Source organism: Perca fluviatilis, chromosome 4, assembly GCF_010015445.1.
Source record: "Perca fluviatilis chromosome 4, GENO_Pfluv_1.0, whole genome shotgun sequence".
Classification (NCBI taxonomy): domain Eukaryota; kingdom Metazoa; phylum Chordata; class Actinopteri; order Perciformes; family Percidae; genus Perca; species Perca fluviatilis.
In genome coordinates this window covers 33,225,214-33,247,564 of record NC_053115.1, presented here as the reverse complement: position 1 = coordinate 33,247,564, position 22,351 = coordinate 33,225,214, and the positions used below count along the sequence as shown (strand labels likewise).

Below are 22,351 nucleotides of genomic sequence, written 5' to 3'. Positions count from 1 at the left end.
TTTTTTACACACAGCATCTACTGAATGTACCTCTTAAATACTTAAATAGCCCCGCCATCAGTAATTTAAAACAAACAAATTAATTAATCAATCAATTAATTACACATAAATGCAGGTTGTTTTTCAATAACTTGACGCCAAGTGGTGGAAAATGAATTAATATGTAAAATCCCAAATTATAACTGTATCAAAGTTTGTTTTCTGTGTCAGTGAAGTTGTCATTTTTTACATCCCAAACAATGTATAATGATAATTGTTGGCGAATCAGTAATAATTTTTTTAATAAGCTCAAAGTCACCAATTAAAAAACTCATCGTCAGACAGTGTGTGAGCAAATCTCTCCCTTAACGACATCTCCTGACAGCTCTGTACAAGTTAGGACTCCTCCTAAATATGAGCTGGTATCTAAAATAAATTTCTCTACAAAAAAATAAATAAATAAAAATCTCCAGGAATGCACTGAGCATTACAAATTGATAATATCTAACAGATTAAGAGAAGTCAATGGGATTTTTCTTATCTTCTCTTACTCTTCTATGCATCCAGTTATGGCTCAAAGATAAACTAAAGCGCTAAGCCTTTTTATGTGTTTCATTAAGAGATAATAATGTTTTATTTAATGAAAATGTCTCATAGTTTATACACAGTAGCATGTAAACTAATCTCATTGTCAAGTGTTGGGGAAAGAAAAGGAGGCAGGAATGCTTTCAGGGAGTAAAGACATATCATTACTTTTTTTTTTATGGAATAGAATGCAGTTGCATCTTCAGAAAGACGTCAGAGATTTCAGAAGCTTGGAGTTAATGGAGGGAGATTTCCCACCATTAGTGATGATCATGTTTATACTGTATTATCTGCTTCATTCTCACTCTATCACAAAAGTAATTCAAAACCTGATAAAAGCAGCTATTAAGATTAACAAGGGCACTCAGTGTGGTATTAAAAGGAAGTTTATCTACCTACTTTAGAGGCATTTCAGAAGTGAAATATAGCATTGATGAGTGTGAAATTGCAGGACTATTTATTTTAAAAGGATGGCTCACATTATTAATCAGTGGCAGAGCATCTGTCCTTGTTGTGGGCCAATCAGAGCCTAGGTCTAGACCAGGAGGACAGCCTGCAGCCCGCGGTTACTGACAGGCTTTTAAATCCTTAAGTAAACACTCGAAAGCTCCCCTCGCTGCAGGGTAACATCAACCCTCATCAATCAAACCTCACAGTACAGCGCATTCGCTCTGTACCAACAGGATCCTTTTAACTAACTATACAGTAGTAATAATACCTGTCACATACACCTTTTCTCTTTAATCATGACTCACTTTGGTACGGAAAGAAGCATGAAGCAAATATTTGATGCCGTTAAGAATGTTCTTTTTTAAAAGCAAGAAAATCTAAATTCACACACACTTTCCACCTCTGCATTTGGTTTTGCTTGTTGACTATTCGGTCCCAGGGACCTTTCTAAAGACACGTATTAAGAATTCCCTCTCCTTATGAAGTAATTTTTCTGTCCATCGCAATCAGCGCTAGGAAAAATATGAACGAACAAATCCTTTGTATTGATTCTTTTTTGAGTTTTACGTACACCCGGTCTGCACCTGTACGTACTGCTTCCAGGAAAATAGCCACAACCTCACACTCTACCAAATCGACTGCCAGCCATCAAAATGGAAGCATTAAAACCGTAGTTCACCCAAAAATAACAATAAGGATTTTGACCGATTAATATTATCAGTTAAACAGTTAAAAACAATGTTATTAAAACAAAATAAAAATAAAAAGTTATTAAAAAACTTTTAGGCTGTACAATCCATTTCTTAAAGGTCCCATGGCATGAAAACTTTTTGAGGGTTTTTTAACATTAATATGCGTTCCCCCAGCCTGCCTATGGTCCACCCAGTGGCTAGAAATGGCGACAGGTGTAAACCGAGCCCTGGGTATCCTGCAAACTGGTGGTGTGAGTGTGGGGGAATTTGCCAACATATGCCAACTGAAATGAGCGTGCCTGCAGTTGTGTCACAGCTACCGAGGATTTCTCGGCGTTGATCCATCCTGCAGTCCTCGACTTTTTTTTCGGTGCGATAAAGTCAACTGGAAAAAATGCCGAATGGACCCAATAAACAGCTGTCCACAGAGTGATTATTGTACCGTATTTTCCGGACTATAAGTCACACTTTTTTTCCTACTTTGGCTGGTCCTGCGACTTATAGTCAGGTGCGACTTATATATCAAAATATATATAATTTAACATGTTTTTACATGTTAATTCATACTGAAAACATTACCGTCTACAGCCGCGAGAGGGCGCTCTAGGCTTGTGACAACTAGAATGCTGCTCCTAAAGACAACTGAGAAAGAAAAGAGATAACAAACTCCTGGTAGTAAAATATGCAGCCGAAAACGGTAATCAAGCAGCAGAAAGAAAGTTTGAAATGAGGGAGAAACTTGTGAGGGACTGGCGAAAAGATTACTCTTACTGCAATGAAGAAAACAAAGAAAGCTAATCGGCTAATCACGGGCTGAAAGCAAGATGGCCAGAGCTGGAGGAACGAGTCGGGAGGGGCTTGTCAACGGTGCAGTTACGTCTCCACGCCTTTTAATACGTCCATGCTCCACGCCCTGGTAGCTGGTTGTTCTGTGTGCTATTATATAGTTCAATAACTGTTAATGTGTTACGTTAACATACCGGACACCTACCGTATTCAGCCTGTTGTTCTGTGTGCTATTGTGTAGTTGACAGATGAAAAAAAATAAAATTCTAAATAAATGCGACCTATAGTCCGGTGTGACTTATATATGTTTTTTTCCTCTTCATGACGCATTTTTTGACTGATGCGACTTATACTCCGGAGCGACTTATACTCCAGAAAATACGGTAAACATGACGCATGGTTATTTTATGGGATAGATTGACCCTTATTAGACCTGTACTCACACAGAGTTGCTGCGTGATATCTCTCTGCCCGAGGAGCAGTGCTTCAGCTGTGCTTCCACCCAATATAGTCCCAAGTTGATATCTGCCTAAACTAAGCTAGCGGGGGGGCTGCCAGACTAAGGCAATGCATGCACTGAGACAAAAATGCGTTTGCCCACCTATATAAATATAGAGGACGGTGAATAACCCTATTTCAACAAACTGTGGCTTATTCCTTTAAGCCAAGACTCCAGATTTAACTCAATCACCCTTTTGAATGTTCTTCCCACCAGCAGGTTGTAAATAACTAATAAATCACAATGAATCACAGCCAGGGTCTTTATAAACACCAATCAACTCTGCATGTGTGTGTGTTTGAGCACTTGCGTTTGTTCTACAGACCCCTAAAACATATAAAATCTTTATCTTATCTGTGTTTTCTTTCCAGATTGGCTGGCAGTCCCACTGCAGTGAACTGTTGCGAACACATACTACTCATAAACCATAAACGCACACTCAGCCATTGTTCCATGTTTCACTTGGAGCAGATGACAAACGTTATCAGACTGCAAACCAACAGCATCAGCCAAAACACATTAAGGTTTTGTGAAATAAGGCGGGTGTCCCTCCCCAGTCCACGCAGCCAAGATGTCCAGAGAGGACTGTCAGGAAAAACCATCTGTGTTATTAGTTGCGAGAGATGGCTTTAAATTGTAGGTTTCAACACAATCAACATAATCTAATGGTGTGTGTGGAGGTCAGTGTGAGGACCTTCTGGTACTCACACACTGCAGGATGCTCCTTTACACACTTGTTTTACTCCAGTACCGCCATGCTTCACACATTCACACACTCTGCTGTGGAAGACGAAATTCAACACAGTGTCTTTCTTGTTGCAAAACTTCCCCATTTAGACTCCAGGGGATCTTAGGCCAAACACCTACATTCTCACTCCCATCGCGTAAAATACGGAAGCTTGGTCAGGTGCCTTTGCCGTTTTTATTGACGCTAAAATTCTCCTTTAACGTCATATCTAAACACACTTTAAAACGCCCTTGGTCGGGACTATTGCTGCCACTTTTGACGCAGTTAAGTTAAGGAAAAGGTCGTGGGTGGGCTTACGTTTCCATGACACGCGGGACAACAACGGGACTGTTGGGTTCAGGAAAAGAATAACGGGACGGTTGGGTTTAGGAAAATAATAACGGGACAGTTGGGTTTAGGAAAAGAAGAACGGGACAGTTAGGTTTAGGAAAAGAAGAATGGGACAGTTGGGTTTAGGAAAAGAACAAAGCGACGGTTGGGTTTAGGAAACGTTCCATGCGGGACGTGACCCCCGGTCTCTGGGGTGAAAGTCCTGTGTTGTCTGACCCATCCACCACTCCAATTTTCAGGCTTTCATACTACTCGCTACCATAGTCGCTCTTAATGCTATGTCATGTTCAAACGCCGTGTAGCTGCTGCTCTCCCCGGTGCGTTCTACAAACATGCTGAAGGGTGCTTTTTTGTCGTATCTGATGCTGACAGCCACTGCCCAAATGTCCGTATTTTACGAGTTTGGAGTGAGAACGACTTGCTAATTACCAGTTAGCTTCACAGAGTAGACCATTACATGATGCTGATGTGTGGCAACAAATATAGAAAATGAGCATTACACCAGAACAAAGTTTTTGACAGATATTGCCTTCAAGGTTAAGACACGTGAACTACAGCACGTCAACTACAGTCAGAGATTTTTTTATGCATGTCATACTCCTCATCTCCTGTCTTTACTGTCAAATGTTCAATAAATGGTGAAAATGCCAAACATGTTACTCTACTGCGTTGTTGGAAAAAAAGCTGGACAACAACGCGACATGTGTACAGGTGATTGGGAAAGTATGCAATGTGAAAATATTACAGATTCATAATTTAAATAATAAAATCTAGTAATGGAATATGAAAATGGAAGTATATGACACCACGTCATCAGCAGCAGTTTCTTGTGTGGTGTTGTTAGCTGGAAATTCAATGTATCATATCCTGATGGCTTTAAATATTTTGCAAGATTGATGATGTAATGCTGTGAAACTTGTAGACAGTGGGGGATGTATCAATATAACTATTATTATCATAGTCATAACCACTGGTGTTGTGTTTAACAGTTCCTGGTTAAAAAAGGCTGATAACTTCTGACATTAACACTGCTGTAACCCCCAACTCCCCATTCATGGATTAATAAAATATCTTGCTTCTATTTGTAGTTTTAGTTCCCCAGTCACTTGCTTACTTATTTATTTAAGGCCAAATAATGAACTTTACACAACTATTCTACTATTTCTGACATGTTATGTTTGTGTCAGGGACTTCCTATTGATCCAAAGAGTATTTTCTTTCTTCAACCCTCTCTCTCTTTCTCACAACGTAATTCCTGTTTACTGGCATTGTCAAGAAGCAACGTATGACAAGTAAGGAATAACTTGGAAGAAGAAAAAGGGGAAAGATAGACAGAAGGGTGGGGGCGGGATGTTTTTAAGTATATCGTGACAGAAATTCAGGAAACCTGTAGAGATGCAGTGATCAGACAGAAGTGAAATAACCTGACGGAGGATCTCAGCATCAAACAGCAACATAATGAAGAGCTTTCATCTACTCATCCTCTCACTGATGATAACAGGTACAACTAATACCTCCTCACTGATAGACACAATCATTAAAATTAATTAGCATTTTAAAGTATAATTTGTGGAGATTTTAGGAGCAGGAAATACAAGAAAAGTATTAGTAAATATAACAAACCAGTTTAATAGGACTAATCTGTGATCTCCTGAGTAATCCTGAGAGTGTGTTTCTGATCATGTTCCAGACAGACTGTGTATGTTTTGTTGATAGAGATCATATTCAGACTGCAGCTCTGAGATTGTTTCAGAATCTGACATGATGTGAACTTTTCTCTCTGATCTACAGGCTGGGAGGCCTCATCTGAAGTGAAGGGATGCAAAGACGGATGGGTGGAATTCATCTGCCAGCATAAAACAACTCAACAATACCAAAGTGTTGATGTAGATAAGGACGAAAAAACAATCATACAAAGTACTCAAAAGAATGAGTGGCAGACCGAGGACAGATTTTCTGTGTACCATGATGAAGCAAATAGAAAACTCAGAGTGGTCATCAAACAACTTCAACCTGGGGACTCTGGAGAGTACGAGTGTAAATTTAAATTAAAACGAAGACCTGACTCTGACGATGACTTAGAGGTGGATTTGAAAGTTGGTGAGTTGCTGCCTCTTTTTATCACTGTCTCTCATGTCCTTTGTTAAAGCACTTTGTAACTGTGTTAAAGAGTAACTACACCCTCAGATAACTAAGGTATCAGACATGCACACTTGGACATACTCTTCTATTTCAAGTCATCATCTACAACCAGGTCCAAAAATCTATTTGCCATGAAGTACATATTACAGGTCGTGACAAACAGATAAAATGTAAAGATTCCACGTTTTACTTTTACTTTTTATTTACAGATAACAGCTGTCAGACACCATTTACTCAAACTGCGTACAGAACAGCTAAAACCACCATCTCATGTGACAAAAGAAACTCCAGAGTCATGTTTTTCTGCAAAGAGAAGGGTTCAATCTGTGAGGATATTTTATCAACAAAATCTTCTCTGAAGTCAAACGGGTCCTTCACTCTCACAGAGACCAGCAGTAGCTTCAACATGTCCATCAGTAATGTGTCCTCACAGCATGCTGGTGTCTACTGGTGTGGAGTGGAAACAGATAAAGGACGTAACAGAGCTGCACTCAGAAAAATACATCTGGAGGTTAAAGGTGAGAAACAAACATCGGACACTTTTAGGTTTGATTTACTCACACATATAATGAAGGTGTCTCTGAAATCTGATGTTAAATACAGTTACTGATAGGCAACACTGTCTTTCTGTCTGTCTACAGATACTATTACTAACTCCATTAAGTCTCTAACTGTTGGACAGAATCTCACATACTGGTGTAAATATCCAGCGGGTACTCCGATAAAAAAATTTATCTGTAAAGGAGAAGATCCATCTATATGTAAACAGATAGTAAGCACGCAACAGATTAACAAGAATGCTGGAAAGTTTTCTATGATGGATGTGAAAGCGAAAAATATTACCATAACAGTGAGAAACGTAACAACAGAAGACTCTGGGACATACTGGTGTGGAGCAGAAAGATATGACCCAAAACAGAGCAACCCATTCTTCCACAAACTTGTGATGACTGTCAGTGAGTTATGACATTATTTTAGGTTTGGAGGGGGGTGCAATTCACCGCAGGGTTGTGCGGCGATGGGAGTGTCACTTAAATGTGTGAAGTCCTGTTGAATCGATCTAAATTTTTTTCGCATGCATTCAAAGTAAATGGATCGGGTACAGCCTGGGGCTGGGGAAAAAAGTTGATTCTTAGACGCTAAGTGATTCTCTCTGAAAGATTATGGCTTGATGCAGATTTGTCAATAATCTGAAATTCAACTCCCCAAACCTACACCATGCCATCGCCATACCAATGTTTGAGTGCCTTAATTCTCACAGTAAGAATTATGACCAATGAGCCACCATTGAATGTAAAGATTCTAACCCCTAGACCAGCCCCTCTAAAACCCTGTGACGGATCTGTAAAACATTTGCTGTTAGAGATAATGATTAGATGGAAAATCCCCTATATAAAATATTTACCAAAATAAAAGCTACAGTTACAGTTGTTTATCTCATATTATATCTATCTGCAGTGCCTCCAACAACACTGAGCCCCTCTACTATCTCAACATCACCTCATCCAGTTCCTACATCTGCTTCTTCCACCCAGTCGACCACTGCATCTGCCCACAGCGATGGTGAGAAAGCATTTCTGAAACCTACTGCAGCCGGAGCTTAACTTTAATGAAATGCTTACCAGCATCAAAATAAAAGCAACAATAACCACTGAACACTGATCATCTTATAGTTCATCTTAGCAAGTTATGTCAACAAATAACTGTGTTTTTAGGAAGATCATAATTTAGCAGCGTTGACCTGTACAGTTTCAGGCATCACCTTTCATCCAACTTATATCATCTTCTTTAAAAAAATAAAATGGATCCGTCCAAAAGTAATAGTTACATGACAAGTCAGTTAAAGTCCCAGGCTCATGATAGCACAATTTGTTTGTTTTTTACCAAGTTTTGGCCAATTACAGTTCTTATTTTCTATACTTTCCTACTGTATATCTCTAATCTATTATATATCTATTTCCTGTCCCTCCAACTACATCAAGTCATGGTGAGGAAGCACTTTAGTTGACAGAAACCTCCTGCAGCAGATAATCCCTTCTGGATGAGTTTTGTGTGTGTGTTTAAATAAAGCTGGTTGTCTCTTAGTTGTGTGGTTGTGTCTCCTGCAGGGTCCTCCTCGTTACCTGTAACCATATCTGTGGTCGTCTGTGTGGCTGTGCTGCTGGTGCTGCTCATTTTGGTTCTCGTCTGGAAACGTAAGAGACTTCTTGGAACACACACGTACATGGATACACACTTTTGTTCTTTTTGGAAGTAGGTTGGCAAGCGGTGATTAAAAAAATTAATTAATCAATAAATACAAATGATAAAAAGATCCAAACTACCTTTTGCAAATTAATGTGTACAACTGTCAGTATTTCAGTCATAAAATATTTTTCAATCAAACATCAACAGGTGTAAGTGTTTCCGTCGTACAGTAGGTCCCGCTGTGATGAGACAGATTAGCGTGTGATTTTCCTTGTAAATTTCTTTCTTTCTTTTTGCAGGATTTCAGCGTTCAAAAGACACAAGAAATAGAGAACAGAACAATCAGGTTAGTGTACATGAGTCTCTCTAGCCATACTAGCTAAATGCTAACATTAGAATGCTAGAACCTCTGCCACTCTGGTTAGTGTTTAATGTTAGGATCACATATGAACTATTCCTCCTGTGTTTGTCTTTGTTCTCTGGAAGGATGGTGTCTATGAGGAGATACAGGAGCGCCCCCAGAAGCCAGACTCAGGAACTGCACTCAGCACTATTTATGTCACAGCCAACGCTCCCACAAACCCCTCTGCCTCGCAGCATTACTCCACGGTCAACTTTCCCAACAGCTCTGGAGAAGCTAGTGGTGACACATATTATACTGTGTGGGACGGCGGCCATAGTCCCGCCCACTCTGCTGTCAATCATCCATCCAGACTTCCTGAAGACCCTTTCTATTCTACTGTCAACAACCCACAGCAGCACTGAGACCAGTCCTGACACTCTTCACTTCAGTTTATTATGGGACTTTATTTGATCACACCAGACTTCAGACCACAGAACTCAATCAACACCTCTGATCTATATTCATTAATAATAAGAAGAGTTAATCCAGGACAGTTGGATTAACAAGAAAATCATCACATATGACACCACTTGATTTTAGAAGCATAAATATAATAGCCAGGAGTAAAAAGCAAACGTTAGGCCATAAACAAACTACACCACCTTGGCATGACTTCAACGTCTCCACCACTATGCTGACGGAGACACTTAATGTCCCCAACAACCTTTGTTGTCTTATTTAGCCACTTTTTAGCCACCGCCTTTTTTAAGACTCATAAAAGCTTCAAAATTCACAACTGGAGTATTTACCTAAGTATTTTATGTCTTACAACAAAATATGAACTAGGGGTTCATGATATATCGAGTCAATATTGTTATCGCAATATCACGTTGCGCTATATTATATTGAAAGTGTCGCAATAAGTATGCAATATTTTGTTTATTTTGTGGAGCGCTGTGTCCCGTCCGTTGGCTGTGTGGCTTAGTTGTGTTTGATTTAGAGCTCGCTATAGAAACGCTGTAATGATCATGTCTCATTGGCCAGTTACCGTGCCATTTGCACATGTTAGTGCACACGGGTCCAGTACATGACAAACCCTATGGAGCGTACCACGTGTACATATTTCGACAGAGTGACAAAAAATGGAACAAATCAGAAAAGCGAAAGAAAAGTTGTGTCCTGTTCTCTTAATATATTTTATACTGTCCAACCAGTAAAACATGTCCTGTTCTGTACACATGGTCCTTATTTAGTTATTCCTGTTGGACCAGTCCAATATGACCGTCAGTTGAAATAAACCTTGTGTTGTAAGAAAACTTGTTTGATTTGTTATGAATCTATTTTGATGCATTTTCCCATAACTTTTGTAATTTTACATATGTTTAAAAAATATCGAAATTAATATCGATATCGCAATATCACATTTTGTCAATATCGTGCAACCCTGATGTGAACATCTCTTAAGCTTAAAATAAAGTTAAAATGCCAAACATGTTACACTACTGCGTTGTTGGAAAGAACCTGGACAACACGTAGTACATCACCAGAGGCTTGAGGAAGGTAAAATAATGGACCGCTGTGTGACAGTATTACAGACACCACCCTATCAGCAGCAGGTTCTTGTGGTGTTGTGTTGTTAGCAGGAAATTCATTGTGTCACATCATGTTGGCTTCATAATAGCTTGCGAGATTGATGATGCAATGCTGTCAAATACTCGTAGACAGTGGGGGGGATGTACCAACATGACTACTATTTATGTTCCTAGTGATTTATTTTAATTATTAGGATCCCCATTAGCTTGGTCCAAGAAGGTTGTTGTTTATAACAGGTAATGGTATAAAAAGGCTGATATCTTCTGACATTAACACTGCTGAAACCCCCAACTCCTCCTTTATGGATTAATAAAATCTCTTGCTTCTATTGTTGTTGGTCATCAAACAACTTCAACACGAGGACTATGGGGAGTACAAGTGTAAATTTAGATTAACCCAAAGACCTGACTCTGGCGAAGACTTAAAGGTGGAATTGAAAGTTGGTAAGAAATGCTGTCTCTTTCTTTTATCACTGTCTCTCATGTCCTTTGTTAAAGCACTTTATAACTGTTTACTTTAAAAATGTAACTACAATCTCACTCAGATAACTAAGGTATCTACATGCACAGTTGCGACATATTGGCGACCCTCTTTAGTGGGGCTCAAGCCCCCTAAAAATTATAATAATACTGTATATTTTTCATTATTATTTAAGAATAAATACATTTTAGTGCTTCAAGTTAGAGTTTGCGAACTTGTCTGTTAGTGACAGAGGACAAACAATTACAGGTTCAAAGGGCTTGAAACAGGTTTAATATCCTGTGTGTCTGTCGCCGATGCCATGCACCTGTAACCCAGTCAAGCAAAGGATGAACAGAAACATAATGTTGGCCAATCGGAGGTGGTTGTGCCAGACTCCCGCCTTTGACTCTGTCTCTATCTAATCTGTCAAATTTAACGTTGGTAGTCCCCAGAGAAGAAGTTGGTAATTTCATGGCGCAGATTAGAACCCAAATTGAAAGGTAAGCACTAAAATTGTTGAATGTCAGAACATTGTGGCAAATTGGTCATTATTACTGTGACTTATAAATTGTCAGGTTTAGTTCCATCATAATGTTAATAGTGTCAAAAACGTTAGCTGACGTTCAGTAGATAGCTCAGCAATAATTGGCTACTGAAATTACTGATTAAGGAGGGGGGGTTAACACTTTTGCAAGGCAGTGCATCCGTGTCACATTCTCATTAGGGGCTGAGCCCCCCTAAAGATCCTAGAATCGCCCCTGCTTGGACACACTCTTTAAGTCATCATCTACATAACTAACCAGGTCCAAAAATCTATTTGCCATAAAGCGCATAGCACAGGTCATGACAAAGATTCCATGTTTTACTTTTTATTTACAGATGACGGCTGCCAGACACCATTTATTCAAACTGCGTACAGAATAGCTAAAACCACCATCTCGTGTGAGAAAAGAAACTCCACAGTCATGTTTTTCTGCAAAGAGAAGGGTTCAATCTGTGAGAATATTTTATCAACAAAATCTTCTCTGAGATCAAACGGGTCCTACACTCTCCCAGAGAGCAGCAGTAGCTTCAACATGTCCATCAGTAATGTGTCCCCACAGCATGCTGGTGTCTACTGGTGTGGAGTGGAAACAGATGAAGTTTACCGAGCTGCACTCAGAAAAATACAACTGATGGTTAAAGGTGAGAAACAAACATCGGACACTTTTAGGTTTGATTTACTCACACATATAATGAAGGTGTCTCTGAAATCTGATGTTAAATACAGTAACTGAACAACACTGTCTTTCTGTCTGTCTACAAATACTATTACTAGCTTCACTAAGTCTCCAACTGCTGGACAGAATCTCACATACTGGTGTGGATATCCAAAGGGTACTCTGATAAAATTCATCTGTAAAGGAGAAGATCCATCTATATGTAAACAGATAGTAAGCACGCAACACAGCAATGCTGGAAAGTTTTCTATGATGGATGACAAAGAAAAGAGAAGTAGCACCATAACAGTGAGAAACGTAACAACAGACGACTCTGGGACATACTGGTGTGGAGCAGAAAGAAATAACCCAAAACAGAGCAACCCATTCTTCCACAAACTCACGATGACTGTCGGTGAGTTGTGACATTATTGTATGGTTAGGATGTAATCTGACCCCTGTTCAGATTGTAGTTATTTTATAGACCTTTTTCACGGCAGACATGTTGACATGTCATAGTAGGAAAAGCGGTGAGGTGTATTCAAAACCATTAATGATGGCTGCATTCCACTTAGGAGAGGTCCTGGTATTGTGCATGCTGACTCACTGAAATAGCTTACTGGGACACTTGATGGAATGGAGCCATCGTTAAGGTTATCAATTTCAGCTGTGCTTTTCCTACTATGAAAAGTCAAAATGTCTGCTGTGAAAAAGGTCCATGGATGGATGGTGAAGTTCACCTTGATATCCATCATATCTCACTTAACGTCCTGTGGGAATCAGAGGTGGGAAACTCGGGCTGAATTTTGCTAACCGAGTTTCCCAGTTGGTGACGCGTTGTTGACAACTGACGTTTGATGTAGGCGACTTTGGTTCACTGAACATATTTCAAAGACCATAAACTTTTTATTGTGGACAAACGCCTCTGCCAAGAAACAAACACAGACATAACATAATTATTATATTATTTAATATTCATAAATAGGCTTATGTATAAAAAAAAAACACCTTATCTGTGTCCTTTCCCGTTGGTTGTCCTGCAGATAACACAAACAAACACCTGGCGATGTGCTGTTTGGATGCTCGCATAAGAAAACAGCAGCAAATCCTTTGTTATTGTGGCCTCCATGTTTTCACACACCTGATGCTCTAGGCTATGGCCAACAGTTGGTGGCGGTCATGCAATAAGTTGTTATGCCAAACGGCAATATAACAGAAGAACAAGAACCCGCATGCCGACCATGTGAACGCTGCCAGTCGGAAAAACAACGTAACCACGGAGGCGGTCCCTGTTATTCCGAGGTGGCATGAACGCGCCATTAGTCTGTTGCGTTAACTCCGCCTACCCTCTCTGGTGGACCAATCACTGCCCACTGATGGACAAACGCGTCACTAACTGTGCAACGATTGTGATGTCTGAAAATAAAGATATATAACGTAATAAAGGAAAGGGGAAAAGCCAAAAAGCATAATATGAGCACTTTAATGAAATGCTTACCAGCTGTCTTTTAGTTGTGTGGTTGTGTCTCCTGCAGGGGCCTCCTCGTTACCTGTAACCATATCTGTGGTCGTCTGTGTGGCTGTGCTGGTGGTGCTGCTCATTTTGGTTCTCGTCTGGAAACGTAAGAGACTTCTTGGAACACACACGTACATGGATACACACTCTTTTTTTTTATCAATATATTTATTAATTTTCACATGAACAGTTCACAGATTCAATTCAGTATACAGGTAAAGGGTATAGGTAAACAACCTTTTCTGAACACCCTCCCACCCCTGTCCCACCCCAAATAGACAGAACACTCAAATGTATAGTATTACAAGGCACTCAGCTGGTATGTAAGAGAGAGGTTTTCATAAGTTAAAGTAGAGAAGGGTCACATTATCAGATCAGCATTTTCAATCAATGTGACATTTAAATTATTAACATATTCGATAAAACCGCCCCATATCTGTTGGAACATCAACGATGTTTCAACCGGCACATAGGACGAAAGTTCTCTAAGTCATACAACATGACTGGATGGTTCTTCTGATTTCCAGTGTGTAGCTATACATTTCTTCGCTGCTATAAGAGCCATTTTAACAAAGCGTAAATTCTTCCTTTGATCAAGTTGGAGGGCCGATTCATCCCCCAGTAATATGAATCTCGGGTCATATAGAAGTTTAACCTTAATAATCTTGTCAATAGTTTGTATTATATTTCTCCAATAATTTTCAAGTTCCGAACAAGTCCAAAACATATGCAATACAGTACCCACCTCTGTTTTAAATCTAGGACAACAATCTGAATATGACTCGCTTATCTTGTGTAATCTTTCCATTGTATAATATACCATATGTATAATATTAAATTGTGTTAATCTATGTCTACGGTTATATGAAAATGTTAAAGCACTTTTACAGAGACATTCCCAGGTATCTTGATCAAAAGTACATTCTAGATCTTGTTCCCATTTAAGTCTAGAAGATGATACATCTTCCCCATATAAGTCACTGAAGTTAGTATACATATAAGACACAAAACTTTTGGACCCTTTTTTCTCTCTTAAAATATTTTCTAATACAAGTGAGGACAGGGGCCTCAGATGACCTCCTTGTAATGTAGTTACGTAATGTCTCACCTGGAAATATTTAAAACAATGTTTTACAGGAAGAGAGAACTTTGCTCGCAGTTGTTCAAATGTCATAAATGTGTCCTCCTCATATAGATCTCCAAACACGTGAATGCCCTTTTTGTACCAATATTGTCTTACCCCGTCTCTTAGAATCTCTGGAAGAGCTGGGTTGCAGTGAAATGGAGTATTGTTGTAGACTGGTAAAAGCCAATAAAAAAATGTTTTAATCTCAAACCCCAATTTACAAGTGTGTCTAATAAATGGGTTATCGACCTCCTTCTTAACAGGTCAGGGGAATGAATAAAGCCTTGTCTAGAGGTATTTCTCCTGCATGATATTTTTCAATTTGCAACCATGCTGGCGGAGATGTACTATTCATCTGCCAAAGCCATTCCGCTCTCATTTGTGCTGCCCAGAAATAAGGGAAGACATCTGGGAGTTGTAATCCACCTTTTTTAAATGACATATGTAATGTCTTAAGTTTAACCCTTGGAGTTTTATTATTCCAAATAAATTTCCTAATCGAGCTATTAAGAGTATTAAAAAACTTTAGTGGGATAGAGACGAGAAGAGTTTGAAATAAATATAAAAATTTAGGAAGAACTTCATTTTTATGCAATTTATTCTGCCAATTAACGATAATGGTAGTGAGTTCCATCTTTCCAGTAATTCAAAGAATATGCTTCTTCCAACTATGAAGGAATATCTAGTCCTAACTAAACTATCTTATCTGGGTTCCATGAAAAAGGGATATTATTTAAGGGCATTTTCTCTGCAGCCAAATTCAATGGCATCATAACACTTTTATTTAAATTAATTTTATATCCAGATATTTTTCTAAAGTTTTCTAATAATTGAGATAAGGTAGGTAGTGATGATTCAGGGTTAGTAAGATATACTATTACATCATCTGCGTACAATGATATTTTGTGTACGTAACCTCCTATCTCTATCCCAGAGATTGATTCGTGTGCCCATATTGCAATGGCCAGGGGCTCCACCGCCAGTGCAAAAAGTAGTGGAGACAATGGACATCCCTGTCTAGTTCCCCTTGACAAATTAAAGTACGGAGATAAATCGGAGTTAGTATGCAGAAGGAGATCTATACAACATACGAATCATATCAATAAATTTAGGACCGAAATTCATTTTTTGCAAGATAGCTATTAAATAATGCCATTCTACTTGGTCGAAAGCTTTCTCTGCGTCTAAAGAGAGAGCAATCAACGCAGAGTCAATTTGTTTCGCCGAATAAATAATATTCATAAACCTTCATATGTTATCAAAGGAGGATCTATTTTTTATAAATCCAGTTTGATCCATGTGAATTAAATTAGGCAGAACCTGTTCTAAACATAGAGTGATCATTTTAGTGAGAATTTTATAATCCGAATTTTGCAGTGAGATTTGTCGGTATGAGGAAGGTAGATTCGGATCTTTGCCAGGTTTCAGCAAAACTGTAATTAAAGCCTGATTTAAAGTCTCTGGTAATTCTTTTTTATGAATTGCCTCTGTATACATTGAAAGCATCGGATCGGCCAATTTTGGAAAGAAGGTTTTATAGAAATCCATAGAGAAACCGTCTAAACCCGGTGTTTTACCTCCAGCCAGTTTGTTAACTGCAAGATGAATCTCTTCTTTCTCGGTCATTGTCACATAAGACTGGGATATCCAATTTGCTTACAAACTTTTGGATTTCTTCTTCATCTACTCCTTGAGATTTTATAGAAATCTAAGAATTCTTGATTAATCAATTTAGGGTGCTTAATAATTTTTTGGCCTGGTGAACATGTAGTAATAGTTTTACTAATTTCTTCTTTTCTTATCTGCCACGCTAATCCCCATGTTCATAATATTTGTGCCGTGTTCTAAGAAGCGCATTTTTGGCTTCTCTGGAAGTCATAATATTGTATTCCAATTTTTTTGATTGCAATTGTAGAAACAACTGGGCATCTTTAGTCTTGAAATGATCTCTTTCCATTGTGAAAATTTCTTTTTCTAGTAATTGTAACTTTTTATTATATATTTTTTTCATACTGGAAGAATAATTGATAATTTGGCCCCGTAAAAATGCCTTCATAGCCTCCCAAGCTATGCCCGAAGAAGCAGAATTCCTGTTTGTAATCATAAAGTTGTCTATATTATTATTTATGAAGCTCACCGCTTCAAAACTGTTCAGTAAATAGTTGCTAAATCGCCAAAGCTTACAATTCGGCAATTCCGAAGGATGTTGCACTGAAATAAGTAAAGGGGCATGCTCTGACAATATTCTAGGTAGATATTCACATAATTCAATCAAATAGTCCTTCGCTTTTGGAACGGAAAAATAGTAAATTCTGGAGTAATTATTATGCCTATGCGAGTAGAAAGAATATTCTTTTTTTGTTTTATTCTTAAATCGCCATATGTCAATTAAATTAAAACTTGATAATTCGTATTTTAAAGCTAGGGCAACTTGACGTAATGCTAACACTTTGGTAGACGATCTATCTAATACTAATAATAGGTCCATGACTACATTAAAGTCCCCTCCAATCATTAGTTCTGCCATAGGACATGCAAATTTGAAATATAGATGGTGAATAAAATCAGCACCTTCCACTTCAGGACGATATACATTCGCCATTGTTATTCTCTGCATAGCAATTATTCCTCTTAAAATAATATATCTACCGGATTTGTCTTTATCAACAGATTCCATTTGAAAGGGTATATTTTTGTCAATGAGTATAGCCACCCCTCTGGATTGTGATGTAAAGGAAGAAAAAAAAAACTGTCCAGGCCACTGCTTTTTAAGATTTTGATGTTCAGAATCGGTCAAATGCGTTTCTTGTAGCAAAGCAATTCCAATATTATTTTTTCTAAGGTATAGCATTACTTTTTTCCTTTTGAGTCTTTGATTTAACCCATTGACATTCCAAGTAACATACTTGTATTTCAGTGTAGTTGACGTTAACTGTACATTATTTGTTATATTTGCATTTAGATCTTAAGGAACTGATCTCTACCCCACACATAAATAAAATAACTAAAACATGTGTTCTGTCCACCTCCCCCTATTACTCCCACCACTTCCCCAAATTCCTCTTCCTTATCCATCCTAACTCCCAAGTAACGTTAGATGTATTGTCAAACCTATCAAATGTTAAACTTAAATTACGTACTTTCCAGCAAACAAATAAATTATTTCGAACAATCCTTGAGTCCATAAATTCACATATTTTGGTAAACCGTAACGAAGCTGCTCAATGTCCAAAATATAAATAAAACCACGTTCTCCTTGAACCGTTTAAAAAAAAAAAATTTTATAAATAGGCTTACTCACCAGAGTTTTTCCATTAATGTTCATTGAAAAGAAAATTCACTCACCCCTTTGGCTTTGGTAACGTTACAGTTATTCTTTTACAGGTTTTGGGTGATTACTTTAGTGGAGTTTAGTGTGGATCCCTGGAATACTTTGAGACGCCATTAGCTAGTGTCTTATCCGGCAATCAAATGTGGATGGTGTTGTCGAAGATAAGTCTCTGCTGATGCTTTGGAGTTGAAGGATCTTTGTCCCTCCGGCAGATGAATCCTCAACGTCGCGGGATGAAGCATAGCATAAGTGACGTCGTTATTGCGTAGATGTCTTTTGAGTGCGCTGAAGTTTTGTCGCTTTCTGAACAATGTCGATGACATGTCACGAAATATCATGACGGTAGAGTTGCCATAAGTGAGCTTGCCCTTTTCTCTTGCCGCATTGAGAATCTTAAGTGTGTCACCATACCGAAGTAGACGAATCACAATAGCTCGTGGCTTGCCATTTTCTGCTGGTCGTTGTTGCAAAGTGCGATGAGCTCTTTCAATTTAGTAGATCTCGTCCTCCTTCCCCAGAATCTTAGGCAGCCATTCCTTCATAAAGTCTACTGGGTTTCTCCCTTCCACTCCCTCAGGGAAACCTACCAGACGTAAATTCTGACGGCGAGATTGATTTCCGGGTTCATCAATTTTGTCTTTCAACGGTTTGATTTCGCTGTCAACAGCCAACTTGACATCCACGACATCCGTGTGAAGGCCTGTTAATGCTTCTTCCAAATCCATCTGCTTTGTTACCACCTCCACCATTTTCAGATTTGTTGATTGTAGTTCATTGCTCATTTTCTGCACAGTTTCTGATAATTTACTCAGGCGTCCATCGATTAACTCCTGAATTCTAAGAAATCCCTTTTCCATTTTTGCATGAAACCATGGCGGAGGGTCCGCTAACTGCAGTCTCGTAACGTTATCTGTAGCATCTTGCTTCTTGTTGTCCATTTTCTTTGGATTCGGCATATTTATCAGGATGTTCAAAGCGCAACAAAATTGTTGTACTAAAGAAAGTACTTTCGTCGAATGAAAAGCCTTTAGATAGGATTATTTAGATGAAATTATTCGGGCCAAGAGTATTCACAATAAACATCTAACTCACTTGAGTCACTGTATTCTGTGAACATTGTACAACAGTTCAAAACTTTAAAGTACAGTAGTAGGCCTTAAATGGCCAAAGCCAAAAGTATTGAAAAAGGTAAAATGTGACAGTGGAGCCAGAACAAACTGGACTGAACAGACACCGGCTTTTACAGTCTTCTGAACTGTAAGTACAGTAACTGCCAAGTACTTTAGGGTTAGGCCTAACCCTCAAAATTATAGAAATTGGTGCCTTCTAGGCCGAGATAAGCCAGAAAATGTGTTTTTGGCTCATATGGATGAAAGACACCAAATCCCAGAATGCACTTGCTTCGCTGCTTAGACTCCACTCCCAAGCCATGCCTACCGTTTACAGACCGACAGTGAGGCAGCATTCAACTCAACCCAAATGTGTTTTATTGTCATTTCAACCATATACACGAAACAACATTTCAACGTGGCTCTAATGGTTACACATTTAAAATATATAAAAACGACATACGAAACAGGTGTTTACAGTCCACCAAGCGCTAATGCTAGTATGCGTTAGCTGAACTCTACGTGTGTGTGCAATAGCTAAATGTAGCCGATTATAAACACAGTTGTAAATTTGCGTGAAATGTATAATGGTCGGCAAATGGTCACAAACTCCCCCAGCAGTTAGCATTTCGTTGGATACAAGCAGCTAATTAAAGCCCGTGTTAACACAGCCCATCTCCACTCTTACCCGGCAACATGTTTCCACAACAAGAAAAACAGCAGTCTCTGAACTTCGCGATGTGGGGTTTCGTTGAAGTTGGATGTAGTCCAGTTTGTTGTCTAATGAGCAGACACTTGCAAGCAGCATTGATGGAACAGGTGGCTGGCTAGCATTAGCTTTCCACCTAGCAAGGTTAGCTATACTCCAGCCCCGTTTGTGTTTCACCGCTGAGAATGTCCCCCATGATCGCTCCGATCTGGCCGCTGCCCGCTCCGGCCGGCCTTCTCCGGCCGTCGCTGATGCCCGCTCCGGCCGCCCGTGGCTGCCCGCTCCGGCCGCTTGCTGGCTGCTCCGGCCACTGCCCTATCCGCGCCGCTGCTGCCTGCTGGTCAAACTAACCTCTATGGCAGGCCACAGCAACCTCTTATTTCCGAACATTCATCTTCTCTCCTCTCGCCCACCGAGGGCCGGTGTGGTTAACATCCCCGCCCTCGAATTCGCTGCTGCTGCTTCTTCTTCTTCTTCTGATTTCGGCAGTATAGACGCTGTTAAGCATAATACTGCCCTCCACAGGTCAGATTTAGATCTAACACACGTCAAATACACAGGAATGATTCATATCGGCCCTATTCATCGGCCCTATTTTGACATCGGAACGATACCGATGTGTAAAAAAATGACCATATCGGCCGATATTATATCGGTGGCCGATATATCGTGCACCACTAATAAATACAAATAATACAAAGGTCCAAACTACCTTTTTTCATGTCTGCAAATTAATATGTGTACAGCTTTCAGTATTTCAGTCATAAAATCTTTTTCAAACAAACAGGTGTAACTGTGTCCGTTGTACAGTAGGTCCCGCTGTGATGAGACAGATTAGCGTGTGATTCTGCTTGTAAATTTCTTTCTTTCTTTTTGCAGGATTTCAGCGTTCAAAAGACACAGGAAATAGAGAACAGAACAATGAGGTTAGTGTACATAAATCTACCTAGCCATACTAGCTAAATGCTAACATTAGAAAGCTAGAACATCTGCTAATCTGGTTAGTGTTTAATGTTGGGGTCACATATGAATGATATTCCTCCTGTGTTTGTCTTTGTTCTCTGGAAGGATGGTTTCTATGAGGAGATACAGGAGCGCCCCCAGAAGCCAGACTCAGGAACTGCACTCAACACTATTTATGTCACAGCCAACGCTCCCACAAACCCCTCTACCTCGCAGCATTAGGCCGGTTACACACTGCTGGCGTGGTGTGAGCTTGGCGTTTCTGTTGCGTGTCAGCTGCGTGGATCTTTCTATGTCTTTTCACACCAGAAACGTGTCTGGCGCGGCACTGCTGCTGCTAGCCTTGTCTGGACACATGTATGTTTCCCATGGATAAAATGAAATACCATGTTAAACATAAATATATACTGATTTGATTACAGCAAAGACAACGTCAGCAGTATTGACGGCAAAATAGGCTACAGAATATTAGATAGATATAATATTAGGTGCAATATTAGAAAATCTTTTTTTTATTACATTCATATATCTGCATTTATATAAAAACCTAGAGGCTTGCAAACATCAACATGTCATTTATTGATATGCATTAGTGTCTAAATGACATATAAACATATTTTCCTATTCTATTTTGCCTGGAAACGCTTCCAACACGCTCACGTCTCGCATGAAAAATAGGTGTTGGTTTTATTTCTGTGTAAGCTCTAACCTGTTAACATGGGAGCCGAAATATAAACGGACACGCCACGCGGCTGACACGCTCGTGCGACGCGTCCAGTGTGTAACCGGCCTTACTCCACGGTCAACTTTCCCAACAGCTCTGGAGAAGCTAGTGGTGACACATATTCTATTGTGCGGGACGGCGACCATAGTCCCACCCACTCTGCTGTCAATCATCCATCAAGACATTCTGAAGACCCTTTCTATTCTACTGTCAACAACCCACAGCAGCACTGAGACCAGTCCTGACACTCTTCACTTCAGTTTTAATAGGACTTTATTTGATCATACCAGGCTTCAGACTTCAGGATTCATGACATTGTTCACTTTGTTTGATTCAAGGTTTAGTCACAGGGCTTCACTGATATACACCAAGTTACCAGCCCTCTAACCAGCACTACAGTTCAATACAACATGTCCAACTACCACCTCAATAAGAACCACACAACTCAGTCAAAACCTCTGATCTATATTCAGTAATAATAAGAACAGTTAATCCAGGACAGTTGGATTAACAAGAAAATCATCACAAATGACACCACTTGAAGGATTTTAGAATCATAAATACCATAGCCAGGAGTAAAAAGCAAACGTTAGGCTATAAACAAACTACACCACCTTGGCATGACTTCAACATCTCCACCACTATGCTGATGGAGACGCTTAATGTCCCCAACAACCTTTGTTGTCTCATTTAGCCACTTGTTAGCCACCGCCTTTTTTAAGACTCATAAAAGCTTCAAAATTCACAAGTGGAGTATTTACCTATTTAATGTCTTAAAACAAAATGTGAACTAGGGGTGCATGATATATATCGACTCAGTATTGTTATCACAATATCACGTTGCGCAATATTATATCGAAAGTGTCGCAATAAGTATG

The 22,351-nt window shown here is 39.3% G+C and overlaps 1 protein-coding gene across 1 annotated transcript; it reads left to right on the top strand.

Annotated features, from left to right (window-relative positions):
• Positions 1 to 6,092: 6,092 nt before the first annotated feature.
• On the top strand, positions 6,093 to 9,521 carry LOC120557804 (CMRF35-like molecule 8). The gene is made up of 6 exons (XM_039798427.1): positions 6,093 to 6,169; positions 6,421 to 6,729; positions 7,670 to 7,774; positions 8,320 to 8,406; positions 8,698 to 8,744; positions 8,885 to 9,521. The coding sequence occupies exons 2-6, from the start codon at positions 6,507 to 6,509 to the stop codon at positions 9,161 to 9,163; spliced, it is 741 nt and encodes a 246-aa protein (XP_039654361.1). The 5' UTR covers positions 6,093 to 6,169; positions 6,421 to 6,506; the 3' UTR covers positions 9,164 to 9,521.
• The last annotated feature ends 12,830 nt before the right edge of the window (positions 9,522 to 22,351 follow it).